Below are 13,101 nucleotides of genomic sequence, written 5' to 3' on the forward strand. Positions count from 1 at the left end.
AAGACAGACTAGGAAAAAGTTTGTTTTTTCCTATATCATGCAATAAATTATATATGATAATTTTATATATTTAAAGAAGATAAACTGAACACATGCAGTTAGTTCCTTCTGAATCCCCTAAAACAACAACAAAAAGGGTTTTTGCATATGTGTTTGATTTTTAAGGCATAAGCCCACACAGACAGAAAGAATGGAAATCAGAGACAAAGGCAACAAACTTCAGGAGCTGACAAGGCAGAGAGAAGACTGGTAAACGACTCAACAGACTGAAGATAGCTGAATGCTAAGCCAGAAGTGTAGAAAGCCAAGAACCAACATGCTTATAATACAAAATTCCATTAAGGCTCAGAAACTGGCAGGACTAAGTACCTCTGGCACCAGAGTCAAGAATTAAAATTACTTTCTCAATACAAGTTCATTTAAGAAGCTTGGATAGGTCTTCCCATCCCCTTGAAGTCCTCCCTACTTAGCACAGCCACATGACTGACACTTCCCCATATCAGCAAAATATAAGAAGTTTGCGCTCTAGAGGGTAAACAAGGGGTATCTGGATTGGGTCTATGCTATAGACTGAATTGTGTCCCCTCGCCAAATACATATGTTGAAATCATAACCCCCAATACCTCACAATGTGACGATATTTGGAAACGGGGTCTTAATTTAAAAGGTAATTAAGCTGGTTCTAATTCATTGTGACTGGTATTTTTATAAAGAGAGGACATTAAGACACAGACACACAGAAGGAAGACCATTTAAAGAAATAGGAAAAAAGGAGGCCATCTACAAACTAAGGGAAGAAGTCTCAGAAGAGACTAACTCTGCCATAGACACTTAGTCTGTAGTAGTTTGTTACTGCAGTCCTAGCAAACTAATATCATATTCTAAGAAAAAAAAAAAAAAAAAAAGAAAAGAAAATTAAGTGACGCTTACAGATATACCAGAAGCTAGGCCCAGCCTTCTTCCCCACATGGCTTCTGAAATGCTGGGTACAAGGTAGGAGATTGTTCACTCTAGGGACTCTTGGCTTTGGACTTTTCCCAAAGAAATGTTCCAGCCATATAGTGAATATAACCGTTGACAAGCCACACCCACATGCACAGTTTCCAATTAGTTTTACAGTCCTACCCTGAAATATGAGCAGACAGTAAAAGATTAGGAAACATTCAAAGAAAGCATTTAATATTAAAGACACTATAACAAACAAAAAACAACAAACCTGAGGGACACAGAAGTTATACAGTGAGAAGAAAACATTACCATTCTTTAAAAGATAAGCTAATAAGAATAGGATGCCAAAACAAAGGAAAAGAAATCAAAGGAGTTACAGAAGTTAAAAATATGAGTAGAAATGAGTAACTCAATAGAAGAGCCAGAAGACATAGCTGAAGACATCTCCCAGAAAGTAGAACAAAAGGACAAAACTGAAAATAAGAGAGAAAAGATAAGGTAATTAGAAGACTAGTTAAGGAAGTTCAATATGTAGAAAGTAAAACAGACCATGGGAAGAAGTAAAACCAATAATAGTTTCCAAGAACTGAAGGTCATACGTTTCTATATTGAAAAGATTAGCACAAAAAATGTATGCCTAGTAAGAAGGATAAAGAATCATCCATGTTCTGGCACATCATTGTGAAAGTCCAAAACACTTAGAACAAGGAGTAAATACTACCAATTTCCAAAGAGAAAATATAGGATATGTTCATTTTGCAAAATATCATCAAGTAGAGCACTTCTAATATGCACCCTTTTCTACATATACGTTAAACTTAGATTAAAAGCTTTTTAAAAATGAAAAGAAAAGAATGGTACTATCTTTTAGAAAAGATATGGTTTGGATCTGTGTCCCCATCCAAATCTTAGGTTGAATTGTAATCCCCAGTGTTGGAGACAGGGCCTAGTTGGAGGTGACTAGAGCATGGGGGTGGATCCTTCACGAATGGTTTAGGAACACCCTCTTGGTGGTGTTCTCATGACAGAGTTCACACAAGATCTGGTGTTTAAAAGTGTGTAGCACCTCCCCCATCTCTCTCCTCTTCCTTCTCCAGCCATGTAAGATGTGCCTGTTTTCCCTTCACCTTCTGCTATGATTGTAAGTTTCCTGAGTCCTGCCCAGAAACCAAACAAATGCCAGCACCATGCTTCCTGTACAGCCTGTAGAACCGTGAGCCAATTAACCTCTTTTCTTTATAAATTATCCAGTCTCAGGCATTTCTTTAAAGCAATGGGAAAAGAGACTAATACAAGAAGTAAACTGAGAAACTAGTTTAATTAAGAAGAAAAATAGTAAACATATCTTCCTCAATAGGAAAAATATCAAGCAGACATACAAAGCATAAACTTAAACTTGTTTTAGTATCTTCACAAAAGGAGACCTGAAAGAGTAAATGGTTGATCAACAGTCTAAGCACAAGTGGGCTTCTCCATTCAGGTATCAATATGTAATAACTTCACTACGCCTACACATTAGATAGTAGAGTCTGAAATTTACTTCTACAGGAAAAAAAAGCAGGACAACAGACACAATGTCCCTTTCAAACTTCCTAGAGGTAGATACAAGGGTCCTTCAGCTCATTTCAAAGCAGCCTTCCAAACTCTGGTACATCTGTACAACAAGTTCATGAATGTGAAATTAACATAACAAAAGAACACAGCATACCTGTATCTTTCCTTGGAATAAGTGAATTATGATTCTCCAGGGGATGGCCAAGAAAGTCCCAAGAAGTATTCTCTCTTTTTTTAAGAACAATCTCTATTTTTCCCACACTCTCAACAACCCGCACTGAAAAGAAGATAAATTCCATTTGTATTCATCGATACTAAATACAAGATTTTATTTTAAAACCAGTATTTCTCAAATAGTACAAATGTCCTGATCTAATATGAATGGTACTGATTATTAGTGGGATAAATAAGATTCTGTTTATGTATTCAATCACAATCATAATTGTTTATGCTTTATATGCTTTAATTTACTTTATTAATAGATTCTGATTAACTTCTTTCAAACTAATTTATTAAGGGTCAAACTACTATGTGTTGCTGGTTTTCATACAAGCTCAAATATAGCCATGGCAACTAACTGACATAAAGTTTAAAAAATAAAAAAAAGGCTGAGATGTACAAATTAGTATCGAATGCCCCCACAAAAGCAAATTTAACTTGCTTTTAAACGTTCCTTAGTCAGAATCTGAAGGATTCTTATGAGTAAATTCAGCAGACTAATACCGAGTCTAATAAACACAAGAAGAGCCTCATGAGAATGAGGTCCTAGTAAATACAGAGTAAATGGATAAAGTGCATGTGAATCTTTGATAAAAATATTTTAGATTACCTTTTTATTTATTGAATAATTAAAATGTTTATAATATATGGGTATAATAATAAAATATATACTTTCATATGCTGATTTAAATTTTATGAATTGAACATGCTTTTAAAGATTTAAAGCATATTTAATTTTTCTTCAGAAACAATGTTCTGCTCTCCCCCACTGTGAACACAAAATCCAGTAACAATTTAACAACTTTTAAAGATAGATGGATCAAATGAATTCAATTTGATGAGCACTGATTTGAAGTTTAACCAAAATAAAAACATGGTCTTTGTCTTTAAAGAGCCTGATTTATATAATTTACAGAGCCTATAATGATATATGGAAAAGAGGAAACATTGGACCAGCATAAGGTACCAAAACAGTACTTGAAAACAAGAAAATACTATTCTATGATGAGTCTTCTATTATTAAATAGCTGTGTAAAACCTACGCTGCATGTTTATATGCAGCAATATTCATAATTTAATATGCTCTTTATTAAACATTTAAATATACAGATGAAAGAAAAATTTTGTTAATACAGTATATTTCTTTTTTCTTTTTTTTTGAGATGGAGTCTCACTCTCGCCCAGGCTGGAGTGCAGTGGCACAATCTCAGCTTACTGCAAGCTCTGCCTCCTGGGTTCACGCCATTCTCCTGCCTTGGCCTCCCAAGGAGCTGGGGCCACAGGCGCCCGCCACCACGCCCGGCTAATTTTTTGTATTTTTAGTAGAGATGGGGTTTCACCATGTTAGCCAGGATGGTCTTGATCTCCTGACCTCACGATCCTTGGCCATATAGTATATTTCTACAAGCTGCATGTCAGGAGTAGGGCAGATATGAGGAAAGAGGAATAAAAAGGAGACAGAATGTGTGTGTGTGTGTGTGTTTTTTTAAAGAAGGAAAAAAAAGAAAGGTTAAAGAGATAAAAAGAATAAGGGGGTCCAGCCAGGGCAACGTGGTGAAACCCCATCTCTACAAAAAAAATTAGCCAGCTGTGGTGGTGTGTGTGCACTGTGATCTCAACCACTCAGGAGGCTGAGGTGGGAGGATCACTTGAGCCTGGGGGGCAGAGGTTGCAGTGAGCCAAGATCACGCTGCTGCTGTCCAACCTGGGTGACAAAGTGAGACCCTGTCTTGCACACAAAAAAGGAACAAGCGGGAAGAAAAAATAGGAAAAAACCTGAAACCAGAGGGAGGGGTATATTTAAAAATTAATGTATTTGTATCTGTACAACAAACCCCCATGACACACATTTACCTATGTAACAAACCTGCACATCCTGCACATGTACCCCAGAACTTAAAAGTTTAAAAAAAAAGAGAAAACATCCTATCTTTGTTTTGCAACATGAAAATACACATATGAAAATGAAACACATGCTAATTTTTCAATTTTTCTTATCTCTCTCTCTCTCTGTAGGTATGTGTATATGTACATACATACATAATTTTTGGGTTTTGGTAGCTTACCAGAAAAATCTTCCTGAACCTCATGGCTTAGCCCTAGGACAGACAAATTTATTTAGTTAAAATAGAACTTCAATTCATACAGTTTTTGAACACCATATGTCATTTAAATGGCTCTTTTATGAATTATTTCAAATCCCTCAAGACAAATAAAACATGTTCTGAGAGACCCAAAGAAATTGTACACAATCAAAATGAAGATTCAAATTATTTAAATATATATATTTTCAACTGTTTCAATTTTCTCCCTTTTAACTAAAGAGCAAATACTCAATTGTCCACAAGTGGGTAACCCACACTAGTCCAAGCATGGATGGTTCCAGACTGGGAATCCTACAAACCAAGAGAGAAGCAGACTAGGGAGAGGCAGCACCTAAAGCACGCAAGCCCCAGAGTGCGTGCGTGTGTGTGTGTGTGTGTGTGTGTGTGTGTGTACACAGGCCAGGTCTGGGTCTAGCTTACCTCTTCTTATTGTTCCCCAAAGTTGACTATCCATTCAATTATTGAAAAAAATCTTACTGAGCATCTACATGTGACAGGTATTTTCTAGGTATTATGGACACAACAGTTAATAAGACAGAATAATTTCTGCCCCTATGGAACTTATACTCCAGAAGGGGGGGATGCAATAAATATGCTTACAAATGTCTGCTATGCATTTCACTGTGTTCATATGGTTATCTGGAATCTACAATTTTGCATTATTTCAGTCCTTTCAATGCAATACTAGCACCCGAGAGTTTCATATTTTTAACTGTGGAATTTTTAGTTTTTTAAAATATGTGTGCTAGTGTAGGGTTCCCTGGTTTCTACCACTTTTTTCTCTGTCCTGATAAAAAAAATACAAAGTTGGTCTTTAGCCATGAAGGGATGGACAGCTGGAAGATACAATACAAATTTGTAGTTCAGGCTGCTTTGCTGCAGCCACTGACTTCCTGTGGCAGAGCTGGTAAGGAACAGGCCAGTGGAACGGGCCATCTAGCGAAGGACAGTCAGTAGGACATGTGACCACTGAGTCTTGGAAGACTTCTTATAGGTGTCAAGTATGAGAGATTTTACAAAGCTGGGCCAACAAATATTTTATATTATTGATTTTGATTGCATCTAATTGCTTAAACTTGGAAAGGTGAGGTCACACCGCCACTGCTAGTACTTTTATTAGTGTAAAGAAATTACAGGAAAAAAACTGATCAAAAATGACTAACCAAAATGGTAACAGCAGATAAAATATTACAGTTACCTAGACTGTAGACCAAATTATTGCCATATTTAAAGAAAACCAGAGCTCTTTCCATTAATAATGATAAAGTACTCACCAATATGTATAAGATATAAACAATCCTTAATAATTGTTTCTGCTCTAAAGGAATCATCCTGATGATCAACTATTATTGAGTCTAAACTGATATCCTTAAACAGAAAGAAACAATAGAAAGATTAGAAAGTAAAAATTTCCCCCAAACTTCTACAACTATACTTTTAAGGTGATTTGTGGTAGTTCACATGGTGCTTCTTTATTGGACCTCCAAGCTAAACAAATGTGACTTCCGTTTTTCTCCCTTACAATCCAGTTCTTCTCCTTCAACAGACATATCAAAATTTTAATTACTACATATCCGTCTCTGTTTAATATCTACCTTATCCACTCATCTCTAAGCTCTAAGGTTAAGGGACTATCTTTAGAACACTGTTTGGCACCTAGTAGGTGCTCAATAAATATTTTTTGAATAAGCAATATAGAATCCCCCCACCTCCTAGAAAATAACAATCAGAGCAGAAACCAACTTATTTTTGTTCATCTTTATCTTTTCTGTAATGTATGATCCTGGGCAAATTACATAACCTCTTGACCTTAGCTTATAAAAAAAAATCAAATCACTAACATATTTTTAGGTGTCTCTAACTTCTACATAGCCTTGGTGTAAGCTATATATTATTTATATTATTCACTGAATACATTCTTCCACAAGGAAACCTTTTCTTTTCCCTTAGCCATGCATCCTCTCTGTCCCATTGATATTACCAATGCAAGTGGAGCTTCCTAGAGCCTGTGCTCTGGGTTTTGAACTGTGTGATGAAAAGACAATATCAAGAGAGAGTGGAAAACAGGATAAGTAGTGCCTCTGGCCCTCTTGGCTCTTTCCAGGCAGAGGCTGGTCACTCCTGCAGAATGGCCAAATCATGCTGCAAGAGTCAGAAGAACCCACTGGTTCAGACATGGTTCTGCTACTATAGAAGTAGCATGAATTCTCAAAAATTCCTAGCTGCCAGAACTTGTCTTTAAATCTACATATCCCTCAAAGTGTGGGAACCTCAACAGTTGCTGGAGGATGTGCTTGGAGATATTTTAAATTGTATGCATATTTATCTGATTTTCCAGTTGGACTGTAAGCCTTTTTGAAAGTCAGGTCTCTAAGTATCTGGTCTATCATTAGATCCCTGATATCTAAGGCTGTGTTCTACATGAAACAGGTTATAAATACTTAATGAACTATCTCCCTAACTTTAGTTTCAATGGTGAATGAATTACCTCCCTAACTTCAGTTTCAAATGGGGATCCGAACACCATTAGTGGTTTAAACATACTAAGCCACAGCCACAGCAAAATACCTTCTCCAATCCCAGTTTATGTCTAGGAAATTTGTTCTTATGGTGAAGTTAACTGATATTCATTTTTTGTTATCCATACTTTACACACACACACACACACACACACACACACACACACACACACACAGAAAAACACATAAAATACTTCCTACTCTGATTTTTAAGAGGCTATAGGAATGGCTGTTAAGAGCAGATGCTCTGGAACCAGACTGCCTGAGTTCCAAATGCCCGATTTGCCACTCAGTGTCTAACTATGGGTGAATTACTTAATCTTTTCTTTGTTTCCTCTTCTGTACAAAAGGGATAACAATACTATCTACCTCAAAGAACTGTAATGAGAAGTAAATAATATAAAAAAGTGTTTAGAAAAAGACCTGGTACATAAAATTAACATTTATTATTTACTTCTTTTCTGATTTAAAAGACATATTTACCTTCTGTTTAGTATATATGGCAATGGTGACTAAAGAGTTTGTTTGGAACCAATCGTAGCTGTAAAATATAAAGAAAAGGATGAATAATTATATAGACAATCATGTGCATTAACACATATTAATCATTAAATGTTTAAAATTTATAGTGAGACATATCTGTATTTCTCTAGGTTAAGCTTTTTTTCTAAATAGTGGTCTTACCATGTTACGTTCTTCATTATACAGCTGACAACTATTTCTAAATTTAAAATATCTATACTTCCATGTATTCCCACCTGAATAAAAACAAAATATCCTCAACAAGACACTTTTTATAAAGGTTACACGTCTCTTTACTAAAATCTTCTTTTATCAGAGCAAAATCAAAACAACATATTTTGTTAGAGTATGAAAAAATGTACCTGTTTATTATCTTCATTTCTCCCTGTCACAAATATATTAGTACTGAAGAAATGAACTCATCAAGGTTGTTTAATGAGTCCATAGTAAAACTTAAAGTAAAACTAAGTCTTCTGTTTTGTTACAGCTATTGATCAAATTGATACTCTATTTGCACTTATCACCTATATAGGCGAATCTACAGGGAGCATCCTTAGTCCCTAATTTAAAATTTTATATCAAATAATTTAACAAATATAGCAGGATGCTGACGTTAGAAGAATACAGACTGGTGGTGTGGAGAAAAGGGATAAGAGAAAGAACTACAGAGAACACACCTGAAGGCATTTTAAGTGTCATTAACAAGATATATGTGTATTGCCTAAGTTACTACTAACTGTTTAAGACAACTGTTGGGCAATACATTCTGAAAAATTCCCATTAAAAATTGATAAAAATGAACTAGATATATATAAAAAAGAATATTTAAATACATTATGGCATGGTCATATGATGGAATGAAGAGAAAAAATGCTTTCACAGAAAATTTAATGGCATAAAAAATGCTCATAGAATATACTGTTATACCAATATTATAAAAATAGAATAATATGGAAGTAGGTATTATATTAATCTAACTGGAAAATATAAATAATAGTATGTAACTAAGGATGGTGAGATTACAACTGATTTTATCACTTTCTTTTGTATTTCTCTATATTTTCTAAGTTTTCTACCATTAATGTATTTTTTTTATAATCAGAAAAATATTTTAAAATAGTTTTTTAAAGTACTGGTGTTTAAAATGTATCAAACTTCAGTTATATTTAAAATTCACATTTATGGAACAGCTCATTCTCTAACAACATCTCCAACAACATCTAATAAACAGCTCATTCTCCAACAACATTACAGTTCTCGTGTCAAAGATGCATGACTAACAGTAAGCGATAAATCAAACCCAGAGCTACCTTATTTTTTAAATGTGTACATTTTTGTATATAATTGATTTAATTTCAAACATTTTAAAGAAGAATGCATACCTTGGATATCTAGGACCTTCTTTGGCAAGTGTATCTGTCACTTGGCTCTTGGGAAGCATGCCTTTACAAAGAAAGATAGCTATAGTTCATCTACAAAGTATTTTCAATATTTTGTCTTTTTAGTTAACACCTTATTGAAATATCACATATATTCACAGAAGGATACAAACCACAAATGTACTACTCAATATATTTTCACTTGATCTTAGCCAGAAGGCCAAGATAAAGCGAAACATACCCTTGCAGTCAGCACTCTCTTCATGCTCCCTTTTCAGTCACCACCCCTGCCTCAAGAGTAACATGTATTCTGACTACTAATACCATGGTTAGTATTTGCCTGTGTTTGATCTTCATATAAGTAGAATGATACATTCTCTTTTAGTCTGGCTTTTTGTCCAATATTCCAGACATTACAGTTCTTATGTGAAATAAGCATGATTGATAATAAGCAATAAATCAACTCTAGGCTTTCTGAAATTTTATCCATGCTACTAAATTCATCAGTAGCTTGGTCCTTATTGTAACTGAGTAGTAATACATTATATGAATAGTTCACAATTTATTCATTCTTCTGTTGATGAACATTCAGGTTGTTTCCAGTTTGGAGCTGTTAGACACAGTGTTGATATAAATATTCTTTTACAGGTACATGCATATTCTTAAAGAACACATATCTACACTTTTGGTTAGTATGAAGGGTGTTTGTATGTTTAGCTTTAGAAGATACTACTGAGTAGCTTTTCAAAGTGGTTATACCAGCTGCTCCACAATCTCACCAACATGTGGTTTCTATCTTTTCCATTTTACTCACTCTTGTGGGTTTGTATCCTTGTGGGTATGCACAACTACAAAATGCATCTTGGGTATATGATGCAGTTTAAAAGCCCACTAAAGCTATGGTTTTTAAATCATTTCAGAAAACTGAGATATGGAAGAACTCAAGATATTGCAAACATTAAGTATTTCCCTCCTACAACAGGAGTGCATTGTTTGTATATGGTAAGATTTAGTTTGGAAAAAAGAAGTACTGCTGCTACCTGACTTTTGAAAATCATTGCATCAATTATATTACTATTTCTCAAACTATACAGGAACAAAATTAATGGTTAGTATCTGCTGAATCTTGGGTGCACAAATTAGAAATCACAGTATTTTATATAAATTTAAAAGTTGCAAGATACCTTTGGGACAAGACAGTTTAGAGATTTTCAAGATTCTTTTTAGACACAAACCTTCAAGACAAGCTCAAGTGCAAGCAAGATGTAAAACAGTCATATTTTTCTGAACAGGCTGATGGTGAGCCCTGAGTCCAGGCCTTACTCATTCAGCTTCCATTTCTTCCCACATAACTCTGCAGAATACTATTTTCAGATAAACAAAGGAAGCCTCAGGTATGTGACAACAAGGTCAGAGTTGTCAGCTAATAATTAGCAGTGGGCACTAAAAGAAGAGTGCTCTACTACAAAACCGCAGGTAAAACAAAAGAGGACTACAAGAATTAAACGTATTTTTTTTCTAATACGGTAAAAGCGGACAAAACAATCTTATTAAATTAAGCAGCCCTGAAAGATTTCATTAAGAGATTAATGTTGTTTCTCTTTCGTAAGTCTCTTAGGTATATAAAAAAAAAATCAAAAGCATCAAAATCTAACAATTTCTGTAAGAAAATGTTATAAACAGAATTCATAAATTGTAAGTCAATACTGATCTTGTATGATCTAATTAGGACCAGAAAATCTATAATTAAGCTCAGCACCAGTACTGTGATTTTATGCAAGACACTGTTTCCTCTTCCTCAAATTGGAACTATTAATAGCAATGAAATGCTCCCTGCAATCTCATGGGTGAGCAAATGAGACAATAATCAAACATTCTAAAAAACTATTTAGTATCATTAAGATAAATCTTATTAAAACAGAATAATAAGCCATGGAATGTGTCTTAATTTAAAACTAACTAAAAGAAAACCCTCAAACTTTATATAATATTATTTTGAGTAAGTTGAAAGAATAGGGGGGTGAATGTGTAGTGAAATAAAATAATTAAGTAATGCAAGGTGGACTGAATGCATGTTCTCCCGTCCATAAGTGTTGGTTGATTGAATGCTGTCAATTTGAAGGGATCGGGTCTCTAGTGGAACAGGAAAGTAGTCCAACCCATTCAGTATTTTAAGCAGCTATTGGAATAGTAACATAGAATGCAGGCGGATCACATTTGCAAATACAGAGACTTATCACATAGACTTAAATGAGCCAAAAGGGAAAAGCAGCCAATAAATATACAGATAGAGAGATATGTTCCAGTCTTATAGGGTCCAGGTCACAAGAGGTAACAGAGCTAACCACATCACTTATGGAGTGCTATATTCCATACTTAACGCCACCTTTTACTGATAAATTAGTCAAATGCAGTGCATCCAAAGAAGGCAACAGAAAAGTGAAGGTTCTGGAAGCCATATGTGGTGGAAAGGAAATGCCTAGTCTATCAGTAATCAATCATTAAGCAATGGTTGCTTTTGTAGTGTCACAGAAGAGTCAATCAACAGATGAAACCAAAGATCAGTCCCTCATTTAATGGAGTGTTATATTATCCGATGATATATTATCCGATGAACAGCTTCAGGTACTATATATTGCATAAGTTAGTCCACAATATAGACTATTTCCTCTAGTTAACAAAGAAAAAGTTAACTCATCTGGCAATCTAGCTTGTTAGTTGAATTTCTGTAACTTTCTTTTGCAAACGAAAGAAAAAAATGTTTTTAAATGTACATCAATATAGTTCAGTTAGAATTAGCATCGTGCATTTTATGTCAGTAGTGACCATCATGCCAAACTTTTTTGCGGGGGACAGGAAGTGTCAGTCATTATTTGCAAGTCATCCAGAATGGCTGGATGCACCACTCAGTTCAGAAAATTGTAGAGTAATAAACTATTTGGCATGTGTATGCAAACATTGGAGGTGAGCTCACACCTAAGAAAATTGACTTGTTTTGTCTTGTTTCTGAGGATGAAATTCCTAATTGCTACAAGTATTCAAGCTGAGGGAAGATAACATGTATTCAGGGATGTCACAGAAGGCAGGACTATAAGAGTAATGGCTAGAAAAAAGAGCCTATAAAATTCTACAAAAGACTCTTAAGTTTGGGCCAGTAATGCTATCTTTCATACAAAAAAAAAAATTTAGGCTGGGCACGGTGGCTCACGCCTGTAATCCCAGCACTCTGGGAGGCCGAGGCGGGTGGATCACGAGGTCAGGAGTTCGAGACCAGCCTGACCAACATGGTGAAACCCCATCTCTACCAAAAATACAAAAATTAGCTGGGTGTGTGGTGTGCACCTGTAATCCCAGCTACTCTGGACACTGAGGCAGGAGAATTGCTTGATCCTGGGAGGCTGAGGTTACAGTGAGCCGAGATGACGCCACTGCACTCCAGCCCGGGTGACAAAGCAAGACTCCATCTCAAAAAAAAAAAAAAAAAAAAAAAAAAAAATCTAAATGCCCCAGACAATTCTGTGAACCAATACTGTTCATAAGCATGAGAATACAATTCATTTATTATAAATTTATAGACTTACCATTTAAGACTTTCTTTTCCTCCTCACGATAGTCTGTATAGCAATTTAGAAAAAAAAAGTCAAATAAGAATACTTTAATGTCAAAGAGAATGTCAGTCCACATTACTGATTTCAAGATAACAGTCCTTTTTTGAAGGGCTTTCTTCTAAGGTCTGAGGAGAGAAACAGGTTAATATAGAAATGGCCTTTGTTTTAAACAAGTAAGTTTCATCTCTGAAGACTGCCAGACCATATTTCTCCAGATGTTTGGCTCCATTTCATTTGGATTTTTTCT

General features: G+C 35.1%; 1 protein-coding gene across 1 annotated transcript in view; it reads right to left on the reverse strand.

The window, feature by feature from the left end:
* The window catches only part of CYB5R4 (cytochrome b5 reductase 4), a 109,621-nt gene that overhangs the window by 38,582 nt on the left and 57,938 nt on the right, over positions 1-13,101 (reverse strand). Inside the window, exons 5-10 of the mRNA XM_038002227.2 lie at positions 12,828-12,860; positions 9,250-9,310; positions 7,829-7,886; positions 6,101-6,194; positions 4,788-4,820; positions 2,657-2,779 (exon numbers count right to left, since the gene is read on the reverse strand). Of these exons, the coding sequence (XP_037858155.2) occupies positions 2,657-2,779; positions 4,788-4,820; positions 6,101-6,194; positions 7,829-7,886; positions 9,250-9,310; positions 12,828-12,860 (402 nt within the window). The remainder of the gene's footprint in view (positions 1-2,656; positions 2,780-4,787; positions 4,821-6,100; positions 6,195-7,828; positions 7,887-9,249; positions 9,311-12,827; positions 12,861-13,101) is intronic.

This window comes from Chlorocebus sabaeus, chromosome 13, assembly GCF_047675955.1.
Source record: "Chlorocebus sabaeus isolate Y175 chromosome 13, mChlSab1.0.hap1, whole genome shotgun sequence".
NCBI lineage: Eukaryota > Metazoa > Chordata > Mammalia > Primates > Cercopithecidae > Chlorocebus > Chlorocebus sabaeus.